The 16,676-nt window shown below is 38.4% G+C and overlaps 1 protein-coding gene across 1 annotated transcript in view; it reads left to right on the forward strand.

Annotated features, from left to right (window-relative positions):
• The window catches only part of ANO7 (anoctamin 7), a 60,520-nt gene that overhangs the window by 18,385 nt on the left and 25,459 nt on the right, over window positions 1–16,676 (forward strand). Inside the window, exons 11-15 of the mRNA XM_054983788.1 lie at window positions 4,389–4,487; window positions 4,573–4,675; window positions 7,094–7,205; window positions 8,756–8,810; window positions 9,865–9,962. Coding sequence (XP_054839763.1) covers window positions 4,389–4,487; window positions 4,573–4,675; window positions 7,094–7,205; window positions 8,756–8,810; window positions 9,865–9,962 — 467 coding nt within the window. The remainder of the gene's footprint in view (window positions 1–4,388; window positions 4,488–4,572; window positions 4,676–7,093; window positions 7,206–8,755; window positions 8,811–9,864; window positions 9,963–16,676) is intronic.

A 16,676-nucleotide genomic window follows, 5' to 3' on the forward strand; every position in this document is an offset into this window, starting at 1 on the left:
GCTGACAACTAAAAGAGTAAGAGAAGAAATTCTAAGGAAGCGTTATACTGAACCCCTGGAAATGGAAGGAAGCAGAATTAGAATTATGAAAGAACTACGGAGGAAGATCTTGTATGAACGAAAGAAGTACAGGAAGTTGACGGAAAGGCTAAGAGAGAAGAACATCAGATATAGATGGGAAATACCGGAAGGCTTGAGCTTCTACTTTCAATCTACAAGAGTTAACATCAAGACAAAGCATGAAATGACAATGTTTCTGATAGATAATCGAAAAGACATTGCTGGATCAACTAAAATGTAATACCATGGAGTACAAATTGATAACTTGGAATGTTAATGGACTAAATTCACCCCAGAAACGTAAAGCGATATTTCATTGGTTAAAGAAACAAAAATGTAATATAATATGTCTGCAAGAAACACATATTAAAGAACAGGATAGTAAATTGTTAAAAAATGGACAACTGGGAAAAGAATTTTTGGCATCTGCAAAACAAAAGAAAAGAGGGATTGTGATATATGTAAAGGAAGAATTAGACCGTAAAGTGGTTTTTAGAGATAAGGATGGAAGATATTTGGCGGTAGAAATAATATTGAACTCCAAGAAAACTTTGGTCTTAGGAATTTATGCACCTAATGGTACTAAAGATGGTTTTTACAAGAAATAATGCAGAACCTAGACCAATATGCGTATGATCAGATAATGATGATGGGAGATTTTAATGGAGTTGTTAACTTGCAATTAGACAAGCTGTTAAACAAAATACAAAGAAAAGTAGGGAAACTACCTAAATCGTTTTTTGAGTTAGTAAAACAGGAAAATTTGGAAGGTGTTTGGAGAAAATGGAATCCCAAGGTAAAAGACTTTACTTATTACTCTGCAAGACATCAGTCATTTTCAAGAATAGACATGGTCTGGACTACTAAGGACATTAGTTTATTGACCAAAAAAATAGAAGTGATGCCAAAGGTGAGCTCTGACCATAATCCGATGATGTGGAAAGCTTTGATAGGTAATAGAAAGTTTAGATGGAGATTAAACGAAGACTTATTTCAGAGTCAAGAAAATGTGAACTATATTCAAAAGGAAACAAACTATTTCTTCAAATACAACATCAGGAAAGAGGTGCCAATACATACGGTTTTGGATGCTTATAAAGCAGTGATCAGGGGAAACGTGATCACTTTGAATAGTAAAGAAAGAAAAAATAGAGAAATGAAATTCCAGGAGATTCAGGAGAAAATAACCAAGAAGGAACAGGAGTTAAAGAAAAGACCAGGGAAGAAGAAAATAATTAAAGAAATTAGGATACTACAAGAACAGTTGAGGGCTTTTGTGAACAAAGAATTAGAATGGAATTTAAAAAGTCTACAGCAAAAATCTTTTGAAGGAGCAAATAAGCCAGGGAAGTATTTAGCCTGGCAATTGAAGAAAAAAAGGGAGAAAAAAATGATTGGCAAAATAGTTGAAGATGGAAAAGAAGTAGTGGACCATCAAGGAATAAAGAGAATATTTCATAAGTATTATGCCAAACTATTTCAAAAAAAGAAAATTAATACAGAAGAAATTGATCGATATTTGGACAAGGTGAAATTACCTAAAATCTCAGATGCCATGAAGACAATTTTAAATGCCCCAATTACTGAATAGGAAATTCTAAAAGCTATAGATTTAACAAAAGTGGGGAAAGCACCGGGCCCAGATGAAATTTCAGTGAAATTTTATAAAATATTGAAAAAAGACTTGGTGCCAATTTTGCAAAATTTGATGAATGAGATAATGAAGAAAAAAGGATTTCCAACTACATGGAGTGAAGCAAATATCTCATTGACTCCAAAGGAGACACGGGATTTAACAGATGTTAAAAGCTATAGGCCTATATCTCTTTTAAACAACGATTATAAGATTTTTGCGAGAGTTATAGCAGAAAGATTAAAGATATTTTTAATGGACTTTGTTGGGGAAGAACAAGCAGAGTTTTTACCTGATAGACAAATAAGAGACAATCTGAGAGTTGTTATGGATGCCGTAGAATATTACGATAAACACCCTGAAAAGGATTTTTTGTTTGCGGATGCGGAGAAGGCTTTTGACAACTTAAATTGGGATGTTATGTTTTTAACAATGGAAAAGATGGAATTAGGGCAAGAATTTATAGAAGCCATAAAAGCAATTTATAAGGACCAACAAGCGACATTGTGTATAAATAATGATTTAACAAAAAAATTGAGGTAAGAAAGGGTATGAGACAAGGATGTCCACTTTCACCTTTGTTATTTGTTATGGTTTTGGAAATATTGTTAAGACAGATAAGAGAAGATCATAGTATTAAAGGTATAAGGCTTAAAGGTTTCTCTTACAAATTCAGAGCATTTGCAGATGATGTGATGTTTATCATTGAAGATCCGGTCCAGACGTTACCATTATTATTAAATAAGATTAAAGAATTTGGAGATCTGACGGGTTTTTATATTAACAAAGCAAAATCTAAACTGCTCTGTAAAAATATGACGAAAAAGAAACAGGTTGAGCTAATGAACCTAACAGAGTGTGAAGTGGTTCAAAAAACAAAATACTTGGCAATAGAATTAACAATGAAAAACATAGATTTATTTAAGAATAACTATGAAAAATTGTGGTTGCAACTAGAAAAAGATTTGATAAAATGGAATAAACTGAATTTGTCACTGTTGGGGCGTATATCAGTTATAAAAATGAACGTATTACCAAGGGTGATGTTTTTGTTACAAACTATCCCAATTGTAAAAGACAAAAAGCAATTTGATAAATGGCAAAGGAAACTATCGGATTTTGTGTGGGCAGGGGAAAAGCCAAGAGTTAAGATGAAAGTGTTATGTGATGCAAAAGAAAGGGGTGGATTACAACTACCAAATTTGAGATTATATCATGAAGTGATATGTTTAACATGGTTAAGAGATTGGGTAAATTTATCTAACTACAAGCTGTTAACTTTGGAGGGTCACAATAATTTGTTTGGTTGGCATGAATATTTATGTTATGATAAAAACAAAATGGATGGTATGTTTCAACACCATTATGTAAGGAGAAATTTTTTCAGTTTGGCAAAAATATAAAAAATATAGTGAGGAGTAAAAGACCTTTGTGGATTGTCCCGGCAGAAGTGATAAAACCACATACAGATTATCAAGGGGAAGAGTGGATGACATATAAGGATTTATTGTTGATAGAAAGAGATGTTGTTAAAATGAAGACAGAAGAAGATATATCTTTTAAATATGGATGGTTACAATATTGCCAAATCAAAGACCTATTTGAAGTAGATAAAAGGAAAGTAGGTTTCAGAAGCAGGAATTCAGAGTTAGAAGAACTGTTACTTGGCGAAGGAACAAAGATAATCTCTAAGTTTTATAAATTGTTATTGAAATGGTATACAGAAGATGAAGTGGTTAAGACACAAATGGTGAAATGGGCATTAAACTTCAATAAAGAGATTACAATGGATGAATGGGAATATTTGTGGAAAAATACTATGAAAATATCTACATGTGTTAACTTAAAAGAGAATGGATATAAGATGATGTATAGGTGGTATTTAACACCGAAAAATTTAGCAAACATGGGTAACGCTATGTCAAACAAATGTTGGAAATGTAAACAACATGAAGGCTCTTTTTATCATATGTGGTGGACCTGTGATAAGGCTAAGCAATTTTAGTCTAAGATATATGTAGAGATGTTGAAAATTATAAAAGGTAATTTACCGAAAAGCCCTGAACTGTTTTTACTAGGACTCGAAATGGAAAACATTAATGTAATGGACAGGACATTAGTATGGTATATGATGGTAGCAGCAAGATTATTATATGCGCAACATTGGAAGCAAGAGGAAACACCAGAAATTGAAGATTGGATACAAAAACTGTTGTACATGGTGGAGATGGACAAGTTGACCAGAAAGCTGGAAGAACAAAGCTCAAATGAATTTTTAAAGGACTGGGAAAAATTCAAAGAATATTTGGAAAACAAGTGGGATGTAAAAGGACAGTTATGGTCTATGGATAATTATTGATGTCTATATGTTAGGGAACTAGAATTTATGTAAGAACTTTACTTATGAGAATCGGAAGAAGTATTAGAATAGAAGGAACATGTTAAGATTTAAAAAGGTTTTAGTGTTGTTGGGGGTCTAGGGTAAGGGGAGAGGGAGGGTGGGAAGTGTTTATTTGAATTGATAAATGTAAGACAATTAGCATTTAGAAGTTAAAGGGAAATGGATGATTCATGTAATTTGTAATACTTATTTTAACCTACCCAATAAAATTTAAAACCATCAGAATTTCACGTGCTTTAGAGTGTTCAAATGGTTGGTTTTCTTGCCAATAATTCTGACCTGTTGTGCCTGCAGATTGCTGTAGTGGTGATGTTCTTGATTTCCATCATCCTTTACCGGGCTATCATTTTCGTGATCGTGTCCAGGTCCGGAAACTTCCTCGTCGTGGCTTCAGTAAGACCTCTGTGTGGCTGTTTTCCATTCTCTTTTTCTGTCACTTGTATTTCAATGTCACAGTCTCTCCTGTTACTTTCTTCAGGCCTCTCGTATTGCCAGTATCACAGGCTCAGTGGTGAACCTAATCTTCATTCTCATTCTCTCCAGAATTTATCTTGCCCTGGCACACTTTCTTACCAAGTGGGGTAAGTGGACTGAATTAAGCAGATGCTTTTCTCCTCCCGCCCCACCTCCTGCTCAAGATTACGTTCTCAAAACCAAAAATAATGTTCATTATCGGTTTTAAGTTTTTCGCATTCAGTGCACTTAGTATTCTGCAAACAGCTTCTAAAACAAGTAATAATGGTGTGAGGCTGAAGGTAGACAGTCTTTCTAAATCTGGTGGGAGCAGTTTCCGTACACAGCTTCTTGCAAACAAATTCCTTGAATGCAATGAATGTTCATTCATTTCCATCTATTTTAGGATGTATAATCAATGCCTCTGGTGAGCTGTCCACACTTTTATTGTTTATATCTCCTGCTTTGCAGGCAATAGTCTCCCAAAGCAGCTCCCATAAATAAAGAGCGACAATCCTGTGCCCTTAAGCTTACAAATTAAAAATAAAAAAGATGCTTAATGGAAGGGGAATGGGAGACAGGAAAGAGAGATTTGACAGTGTCAGGACGAAGGTATCCTGGTGGGGCCAGTTTCAGCATTACTCATCATTTCAGAATCTTCAAGCCACTTTCTCCTCTCAATGGTGCTGCTTGAATGCCTTGTCAACAAAGATCTGCAATTTCTTTTACATTGCCCCATTTACGTTGCCATAATTACAAAGATACAAATGATACCTTTCAGGCTGTTTTCCTTCCTCCATAAAGCTCCAGAAGAGCTTACTTGGATAGTAATCAGATTCAGGACTCCCTGAATAGTAGCAGGAAGAATAACTAATCTCTTACCCAAGATTGCCTGCTTGCTGTCCTATAGTTTCTTTCAAATGAGGACACACACATATTGTTTGAGAGCATGAGAGAAACTGGTGAAGGTTTTGAGGTCTGCTACGTAACTAGAAGTGATGTGCACATGATACAAGCAAGGGTCATTTCATAGAAAAAGAGCTGGAGGAACTCATTAGCACAACTCATTAGCATATGCCACGCCCTTTGACAGCACCAGAAGTGTGTCATTAGCATAACTGATTTGCATATGCCACACCCCCTGACATCACCTATCCTGGCTGTTTTGGACCCAATCCTGGCAATTCAGGGCCAAAATTGGGCCCCAAATGGCCAGGATTGGTCCGCTGCTGAGCAGGAGAGTGATCCAGCACCCATCAGAGGCCCTATCTGGGCTGTTTCGGCCGCAATCCAGGCCGAAACGGGCCCAAAATGGCCACGAGTCAGGTGGGCGGGGCCACCTGAAATATGACCTCTTTGGGGAATTGCCGGAACTGCGTTCCTGTGCATTCCCCCTTGAAATGAGCCCTGGATACAAGTATTCCTTTCTTTGGTCCAAACTAGATGTGACGGTGTCGTCATGTCCACCATGAGGATGCCGCTACCATTTCAGAAGTCATTTAAAAATGTTGCAAGGGCCCAATCCTGAAGGGAGGCCTGCAGCATGGTGTGCATGGCCCCGCCCCCATGCCTTTCGAAGTGCTGAAACAGCTGCTGAGGAGCATTTCAGCACTTGTTAAGACATGGGGGTGGGGGAACCCAGTGCTTCATCCCGCACTGTAGATTTTTCACATGAGTTTAAAATGGCTGCAGCATCCTCATAGCAGCCACAAGGATGCCATCATGTCTCGTTTATCTCTTAGTTCACTGGTGCTAGAGTGCACACATCCCCTTAAACTACTTTAAAGCCATCATCAAAAAATTGTGTAGGTGGAGCAGGAATAGCCTCAGTGCTGCAATGAGCAAAAATCCACGAAAATATCCAGCAGTTGTGTTACCACTTTTTGGCAGGTTTTCTATTTGATATGAAGTGAAAGGAGAACATGACATGCAAGTGATGAAACTGCAGTGAGAGAAAAGATAGATGGACTTCATGATGTACCTCAAGAACCATATGATAATATTTGAGTAATCCCCAAAGGCAATGGCTGAAGTAGCATTTCTACAAGTTCGGGATAGCAGCTGCAGTGTTTTTTTGAGTGGTCACCAGGTTTAAACACCAATGAAAGAGAGACGCATGATACCCTGAACTCCAGCATCAGGGTAGATGAAATGTTTTGCTACAAATCTGTAGCATTTTGCCATGATACCAATCTGGTTTTGCCCATTTCAACTACAGCGTTTAATCACACTGGATGGTGCTTGTTGCCTACAACATTTGTTACCATGAAGATTATTTGAGGATAGGGAGGGGGGAAATTTGAGCCTTCTAGAACTAGATGGAAAATTAAGGATGTGGTTACCATTATTTACCAGTGGGAATGGAAGCACTAGTCTCATAGCACCCCATTCACTTGTATCTGATGAAGGGAGATTTGATTCATAAAAGATTATATCCTGAAAATCCTGTTGATCTTAAAGGTGCTACTGGACTGGAAACTTGCTCTTCTACTGCAGGTCAACATGGCTACCCAGCTGAATGCATTGCTTTATGTTTCCTTGTACAGAAATGCATCGCACCCAGACCATGTATGAAGATGCTCTTACGTTTAAGGTGTTTGTTTTTGAGTTTGTGAATTTCTACTCTTCTCCCATCTACATTGCATTCTTCAAGGGCAGGTAAGTTTGTGAGGCACCTCAAAGGGGAGGCAGGTTTTCTCTATGGTACAAGCACAACGAGCTTGAAATGTTGTCTTGTACCATTGAAGTTTTGCCCAACCACATCTTAGTGTTTTCAGTTAACACTTGGCCCTGTAAGTCCCAATAATATGATATCCCATCCGCGTGTAACAATTGCCACTGCCACACAGCTGAACAGGAAGAAGAGCACCCCCGCCCCTTCAGCAGCAGCATTAGCTGAGCCATGGTATAGCCACACCGACCTTAAAGCACTATTATGATCCTGTCAGGTAATTGGCCTGCAGTGGCAACAGAAGGGTGTCTTTAGGTATAGCATGATTCAAAAGTTACTAAGCCCTCGTGCAAGGGTGGTTTCTATGTTTAGTGGTGTCTGTGCAAGTGTGGATAGCCCCCCACTCCCTTCCACCCATTGCATTCACTGGAAGTTGAGGGGTTTGGTAGCTTGTTTCACAACAGATTTTGTCAAACTGAGCAGCTGCTCCACCTTCAATTAGTTGATATTGGATAGGGAAATGTGGAATACTGTTGCCATCTGCTGTCCAGAAACAGTGTGAATTCTGGGTAGAACAAGCCAGCCAGGGAGACATGGATTCAGTGGCTGTGTTTGCTAAATGCTTAGTGATACTGGACAACACAAAGCCCTGGATCTTAGTGATTGCAGGGTGCTGGTGGTCAGCTGTTTGGCATAGCTGGTGGGGTTCTGTCTCCAACCAAAATTGTTCCCAGACACAGTTCAAAGTGCTAGTTCTTATCTTTATAAGAGTTAAAAGGGTCTTTATTCAGATAAAACTCCCTAGAAGTGCACTGATACACAGAAATTGCCCAGAATGCTGAAGTACAGTCTTCCCCAAGAGGTTGTACTCTAGTTCCCCTCCCCCAGTCTAAACAAGTCAGTTGAAGTCAGTGAAAGTTCTGCAAGAGATGCCCACCCAAAGTTCCCACGCCTGGTTCCCACACAGCTGCAGTGGCAAAGTCTCTTAGCAAAGCGTAGGCATAGTGAAGGAAGCTGCACTACAGGAAGAAAGCCCACCCACCCACCCACCCACCCCAGTAGACAGTCATGGCAGGCAAGCTGGCTTACCTGCCTGAAAGTTTAGCCCTGGGGAAGGGAGGCTACAACTTTTCCCTGACTGCTGCTGCTTTGCTCCAAATTGAGTCTCTGCCGCCTCCACCATAGGGTTTCAAGTATGTGTTTCCACATGTAAACAAATGTTTTGGAACTCCGTGAGGATATGGCATATGATTTTTTAAAATCATAGTGTCCCCAGAATAGAAAACTAGATCCTCGTCTCATTACCAAGGCAAAACTTACAAAATATCATTGCTGTTATAAAATACAATTGCGTTACACAGAAATTACAGTAGTTGAATTGATTCTTTCCTAAGGCGAGGGCATTATAGTAAATGACATTTTCATCTTTGTCATCGTTTTCCTGCCATGTCTCTCTATGAATGGGTAAGGGTGTATAAGCCAATCGTAAAGAAAGCCAGAGGCCTGACTGGCTTGTCTTTTTCTCCTTCACCTCCAGGTTTGTAGGCTATCCAGGACACTACAACAAATTGCTTGGCATGCGCAATGAGGATGTAAGTATCTCACAAGAGACAAAGACATGATGTGGGTACCGAGCCCTTTGTTAAGAAAACTGTGTTTAGCTAATATGCCATTCCAAAGACAGGTGAAAAGGGAAGCTCTGTTAGCCTGGTGGGAGCTGATATCCCGCCAATATCTCTTTTAGTCGTTCCATGTTCCTAGCCGGATTCTACCGTAACTGGCTCAGTGTTTTCCTGTGATGGAAATCTTCTGAGATCACTCTAAATGTTCCTTCCTTCATGAGTTGCCCACAGAGCCAACCCAGGCTTGTGCAGATGCATAGCAGCTTTGGAGAATGGCTTGGAAAGCTGCCGCTGGGGGAGGGAGAGCTCCTGCCTTTCTCCCAAGTTTTTCCCCCTGTGCAAAAGGAGTCGGGGTGGGGAGAGAGAGTTTCCTACTTTGTTGCTCCGCGTGGAGATATTTTGTGCATGTGAGGAAGCAGAAACAGGAAAACTGTCCCTCCTCACTGTTTTTTACACAGGAGAAAAAACCTTAGGAGAAAGGTAGGAGCTCTCTGCCTCCCTGTGGCAGCTTTCCAAGCCCATTTGGGCTCTCCTTTTTTAATGCAAGCCATTCTCCAAAGCTGCTGTGTGTTTGTGCAAGTCCAGGTTGGCTTCGAGGAGAATTTGTGAAGGAAGTAATGTTTAGAGTGACCCTAAGATTGGTATAGCTTGTCATGATAGTTACATTGTGAGTAGTGTAATGAAGGAATTGGGAACTGAGATTGCTCAAACAGCAAATGAGGACTGTACCACTTCACATTCATGTGAATAAATATTATGGGAATTCACGTTTTATTAATCAAAACCCATCCATTTGTAAAAGAGCATTCTACCTTCATTTGATATATTCGAGGATTTTGTCAGTGGGATGCAAGTTTAGAACCTCAACTGCTGTTCGGAAGAAATGGGCTTGGAACGCATTGGTGACTGTCCTTCACTGAGACTTCCAGGTCCAGCAGTACTACAGGCTGTGGGTTCCAAGTGATTCTTAATGTCTTCCAAGCACTATGGATTCTTGTTCTAAAGCTTCTTTCTCTTTGTCCAGTGTGGACCAGGCGGCTGCCTCATTGAACTTGCCCAAGAGCTGCTGGTCATCATGGTGGGAAAGCAAATAATTAACAATGTGCAGGAGATCCTCATTCCGTGAGTACTGTATTGTGACTTTGTGCTTTGCTTGGAGTCATGTAAACCTGGCATGCGCACTCAGACCTAAACTGATTATTTGTAGTGTATTCTAAGGCTGGTTTGCAAAGTGGGCGTGTCCTTATGCAGGGGCATGTGGTTGTCCTTGGTCATGTGGACAAATGCACTATGCGATCTGGGCAATCACTGTCTATCACACTTTTGTCCCATATTTCCTTCAAGGAGGTGGGGGTAGTGTATAGGGTTCCCCCCTTCCATTTTAACTTCACAATAATCATGTAACGTAGGTTAGACTAAGAGAGAGTGATTGTCCTCAGCAAGTTTCATGGCTGAGCGCAGAGTTGAGTCTACGTAGGTCTCCCCAGTCCTGGGCTGACTCTCTAGCTGCTGCATTACACTGACACCCTAGTATTAGCAACACTTGTGATTTGCAGTGGCGAGGGAAAGTGTCACTGCTGTCAGTTCCTGCCAGGTAGATCCCTCAGCCCTCTCCAGTAGAACACACATTGATTCCAGTAGAAAAGCTTTTAATAGGATCTTTACAGTTCAGGTCTGAACTCCATCACGGAGCTTGGTAGAAGTGACAAGGCAAAACAAAAAGTCTGTGTTCTACTTGATTTTCCCACGTTCCTGCAATTGTTTTTTTTTTTAACTTTTTATTTTGCATTTTTATATAACTTTTTCCAAAACTACAAATAACCAAATTAAACAACAGCATAATGGGCAATACATGGAAGAGATGAAAACCTTGATGTTTTAAGAAACAGCCAATATTAACATTGAAAACAATACACTGAGTATAAGAAGTCACATTATAGCAAAGAAGCTAAGTGTATGTAAATCTACGTTAGGTAACTGATTGGTATTATGACAATAGGTTAAAAATGGTAGCCATTGTACAAGAAAGCACGATTGATATTGTGGATTATCTAAGCCTTTAAGGTGATCCGCTATTTTTTCCATTATGAAAATGTCCCATAGTTTTCTGAGCCATTGTGATACACTTGGAGTTTTTTCCTGTCTCCAGGTTGAGGCTAAAAGCAATTTTGCCGCAGCAATCAATAAAAATATCAGATTTTTCCTAGTAGATGGGACCGTCTGATCCTCCCAGAGTCCTAGCAGGATTACTTCAGGGCACTTGGGAATTGCATAGTTTGTTATTGTTTTAATTTTTTGTATGATTCGATCCCAGAACAACTGAATTTTAGGACAAGACCACCATAGATGAATATAGTCTCCATTTTGTCCACACTGTTTCCAGCATAGTGGATTCGTTTCATGATTAATGTGGTGGAGAAGAGTGGGAGACAGGTACCACCTCGCCATTATTTTAAAGGATGTCATTCTGATGCTCACTGCTTTAGATTGCAAGCAGTTTCCTGACCAGATGGAAGACCACTGAGCATCAGATAAGATTGTATTACAGTCTCTGCTCCAGTTTGCTTGGTATTTCAATGTGAGCTGATCATTCCTTGAGTTTAAAATAGCATATATTTTAGCTATTAAACCTTTCCTATGAGATTGTGTTAATTTAAGTAAATATTCAAAGTCAGTTAGTTCACGCTTTAATGAGGTTACAAGTGGCTGACTTTCTAGTAGGTGTCTGATTTGGAGGTATTGAAACCATGGGATCGTAGCATTTGTATCCTTTTCTATTTGAGCCTTGTTCAGGATAATCCCATGTTTGGTTATATCAATAATCCTGTTTTGTTTAATTACTTTCCATAATTTAAAAGAATTTAAGTCCATGCCAGGTGGGAACCAATTCTGATCTATAAAAGATGATAATGGCGAGATGGTTGGAGCAAGATGTTGTCTTAACTTGTCCCATATGTCTAAGGTGGTTCTTAGAAAGGGGTTAGTATGAATTTGAGGTGGTCTATTCTTAGGTTCAGCCCATATCACATCCTGTAAGTCGTGTGGGTAGATGTGTGATGATTCAATTTGTGGCCAACCTGAACCTTCTACAGTATTTAATAGTATTACGATGTTTGCTAGTTGGGCAGCTATGTAGTATTGTTTTAAGTCTGGGACTGATAATCCACCTTTCTTAGCAGACCGTTTCATGGTTAAATAGTTTATCCTAGGGCGTTTGCCATCCCATATAAAACTGTTTATAATTTTTTGCCAATGTTGGAAATCTTGATCTGTAAGTTTAATTGGTAGCATGTGGAAATTAAATAAAAATTGTGGGAGAATCATAGATTTTACCAGATTAATCTTTTCTGCCCACGACAACTTCATTTCCGCCCACTCTTTAATTTTGTCTTTTATCTTTTTTTGTAACGGTTTAAAATTAGCTTCTTTTATATCCAGTAAATCAACTGGTATCTTAATGCCTAAATAAGTCCATTGCTTATGGGTCCATTGATATGTAAAATTAGAAGCCATCTCTGACCTAATGATTGGAGTTAGGTGAATAGGGTAAATTTCTGATTTGGTTTTATTAATTTTAAGACCTGAAATGTAACCAAAATCATGCAGGGTTTTTTCCAGGGCTGGTAATGAGGTGCATGGATGTGCAAGGTAAAGGACCATGTCGTCCGCAAACAGGGAAATTTTATAAACGCGTTTTCCAATAGTGATGCCACTAATGGCGTTGTTTTGCCGTATAGCCTCAGCCAGAGGTTCTATGGATAAGGCAAATAATAATGGGGAAAGCGGGCATCCCTGTCTGGTTCCTCTTGTGAGCTCAAAGTCTTTTGATTTCAATCCATTGAGTTTTATTTGGGCCTTAGGAGAAGCATATAATAGTTTGATAATCTGAATAAAAGAATGGCCAAATCCCATCCTAGAGAGCAATCTTATTAAATAATTTGTTTCTAAGCTGTCAAAGGCTTTTTCAGCATCTAATGAGAGCAGGATCGACTCTATTTGATTGGTTTTACAGTGATTGATAATGTTTAGAGTTTTTCTTACATTATCTGTAATACTCCTGTTTGGTATGAAGCCAGTTTGATCAGATTGTATGTAATGACTTATGATTTTATTCAGACGATTAGCCAGTACTGCTGTAAATATCTTTGCGTCCTGATTTAGTAATGATATGGGACGGTAAGAAGATGGGAGGGTGGCATCCTTCCCTGGCTTAGGGATTACAATAATTGTAGCTTCATACCATGTTTTTGGGAAGTTGCCTTTTAAAAGGATTGCATTGCAAGTTTGGCGAAGGGGTTCTGTCAGAATGTGTATAAACTTTTTATAAAATTCGGCAGGGAAGCCATCTCTGCCGGGAGTTTTATTTAGTTTGAGATTTTTGATGACTTCAGTGATTTCCTGAGAGGAGATCGGTAGATCTAGGGAAGCTTTATGCTCTGGAGTAATTTGTTTCAAGGTTGTAAGAGAGCTTAGGAAGTCCTCAATACCAGATGGTGTTGGATTCTTTGATTTATATAAAGTAGAATAAAAGTCACGAAATATATCTAGGATTTCCTTTTTTTTTTTTTTTTTTTTGAAAAATTTTTATTGGGTTAGAATCCATTATTTCCACATTTACATTCAATTTTCCCCAATTTTTTCATCTCTAACCCCCTCCCTTCCCCCCCCCTTTTTGTTGACTTCCAACAGTTTTCCAACCCTTTGTCCCCTTTCCCTTACTTTTATTAGCTTCCTCTATCTAAAACAAATATATATTCTCCATTATTCTAAGCAGTACATCCTTAACTATTTTTAACATTATATGCCCAAACTGTAAGCCTTTGTTTCCATCTTAGATAAACAATTTATCCCAATTTTTCAATTTCAGGTATTTCTATATATCATAAACCATATAGATCATACATTCGTTTATATCAAACAATTTGACTTATTCTCTATATATATTACTCATTCTATCTTTTTATAATAGTTCTATATATCTCTCCTCACGTAGTCAATCAATTTGACCCATCTATATCTTCAGACATTCAGTTTGGTACAAAACTTGTCAGAAAAAAAAAGAAAATATTGTTAGTTAATCGCTCCTTATATTTAGTCCTTATAATTAATTATTTTCTCTATGTTCTGTTTGTTAACCTATATATATCTATATATATGTCAATCTATTAATCTGACTGCTTATTAATTCACATTTATCTCTTCTCCCCCCGGTAAAGTCTCCCCCCTCTACTTCAATACTTCAGTAGTTCTCAAACTGCCACAGTTTTCCTCCCACCTCCCATTTCTTCTCCAGGTATTGTTTCAGCTTCTCCCAGTCTGTGTTGAACTGCCCTGAGTCCAGATCTCTCAATTTTCTTGTCATCTTGTCCATTTCAGCCATATACAGCAATTTGTAAGTCCAATCTTCAATAGTTGGCACTTCTTGTACTTTCCATTTTTGCGCATACAAAAGTCTAGCTGCTGCTGTCATATAAAATATCAACGTCCTGTGTTGGGCTGGAATTCCCTCCATTCCCAAGTTCAGTAGCAGGAGTTCTGGGTTCTTATTAATTTGAAATTGTAAAATTTCACTCATTTCTCTTATTATTTCCCCCCAGTACTGCCTGGCTACCTCACACGACCACCACATATGATAGAGGGAGCCCTCATGCTTCTTACATTTCCAGCATTTATTAGAAGTATTCAAATTCCCTAGCGCAATCTTCTTTGGTGTCATGTACCAACGATAGATCATTTTATAAATGTTCTCTTTGATATTAATACATGTCGTTGTCTTCATTGTAGTTTTCCACAAGTATTCCCATGCCTCCATTGTTATTTCTTTATTAAAGTTTATAGCCCATTTCACCATTTGTGTTTTAACTATCTCATCCTCGGTATACCACTTCATCAGTACTTGGTATACCTTGGATATTCTTTTCTTATCTTCTTTAAGAAGGGTCTGCTCTAGTTCCGAATTCTCTATTCGTATACCTCCCTTTACAGAGTCCGAATTATATAAGTCTCTGATCTGTCTATACTGGAACCAATCGTAGTTAGGTGATAGTTCCTCTTGTGTCTTTATTCTAAGTTTGGATGCTTCAGTTTTAGTTATTTCTTTATACGTTAAACATTGTTGTTCATTATCAACAGCTCTCGGGTCTATCACCTCATATGGAACCACCCACAAAGGGGTTCCTTCTTGTAGATAAATTCTGTACTTCTTCCAGATTATGTATAGACTTCTCCGAACAAAGTGATGCAGGAACATCGAGTTGACCTTTACTTTGTCATGCCATAAATATGCATGCCATCCAAATATTTTTTTATATCCCTCTAGGGCTAGTAATTTCTTGTTCTTTAATGTCATCCATTCTTTCAACCAAACTAGGCAGATTGCATCATGATAGAGTCTCAGATTGGGCAGTTGCATTCCGCCTCTTTCCTTTGCATCTTGTAAAACTTTCACTTTCACTCGAGGCTTCTTGCCTGCCCAAACAAAATCTGATATTTTCCTCTGCCATTTTTCAAATTGTTTGGAGTCTCTGATGATTGGTATTGTCTGTAGCAAAAACATTACTCTTGGTAACACATTCATCTTAACTGCTGCAATCCTGCCCAACCATGACAAATTCAATCTATTCCATTTAATCAAGTCTCTCTCTATCTGAGTCCATAGTTTTCCATAATTGTTTTTGAATAGATCTATGTTCTTTGCAGTTAATTCGACTCCCAAATATTTCACTTTACTTGTTACTTCACAATCCGTTGTTTCCATTAACAATTGTTGTTTCTGCTTAGTCATATTTTTGCATAATATCTTTGACTTCTTTTTGTTAATGAAGAAACCTGCCAAGTCTCCAAACTCCTTGATCTTATCTATCACTCTTGGCATGTTCTCCAATGGGTCCTCTACAATTAACATTATGTCATCCGCAAATGCTCTGACCTTATATGAATAGTCCTTTATTTTTATTCCACGAATTTCATCATCTTGACGTATTTGTATCATCAGAATCTCCAATACTAAAATGAACAACAATGGAGATAACGGGCAACCTTGTCTTGTTCCTTTACTTATCGTCAATTTCTTGGTCAATTCATCATTCACCACAATTGCTGCAGTCTGGTCTCTATAAATTTCCTTAATTGCTCTGATGAATCTTTCTCCCAATTGTAGCTTTTCCATAGTGGCAAACAGAAAGTCCCAGTTTAAATTGTCAAACGCTTTTTCAGCGTCAACAAAGAAGAAACCAACCTCTTTGTCACAACGCTTGTCATAATATTCAATAGCATTGATCACTGTCCTTAAGTTGTCTCTTATTTGTCTGTCTGGCAAAAAGCCTGCTTGTTCCTCCTCTATGACTTCCGAGAGCCACCCCTTCAATCTCTCCGCCAATATCTTCGCAAAAATTTTATAGTCATTGTTGAGTAGCGATATAGGTCTATAATTTTTCACATTAGTCAGGTCTTGGCCCTCTTTTGGGATCAATGATATATTCGCTTCACTCCAAGTTTCTGGAATCCTTTGATCCCTTAAAACCCCATTCATCACCTCTTTTAGGAATGGTGCCAGTTCATTAGCCATTGTCTTATAGAATTTAGCCGTAAGTCCATCTGGCCCTGGCGCCTTTCCTAGATTTGCAGATTGTATTGCCTTACTTATTTCCTCGTCAGTTACTTCACTATTCAACTTATTTCTCCAAGCTTCCGAGATTTCTGGAAGTTTGGTTTTCTCCAAATATGACGCTATTGATTCTTTGTTTACTTCTTTTTTATTATACAGCTTAGCGTAAAATTTATAAAAGGCTCTACTAATGGTAGCCTGCTCCAAATACGTTTTGTTATCTTCGCAAA

The sequence above is a fragment of the Eublepharis macularius genome, chromosome 6 (assembly GCF_028583425.1).
Source record: "Eublepharis macularius isolate TG4126 chromosome 6, MPM_Emac_v1.0, whole genome shotgun sequence".
Lineage (NCBI taxonomy): Eukaryota > Metazoa > Chordata > Lepidosauria > Squamata > Eublepharidae > Eublepharis > Eublepharis macularius.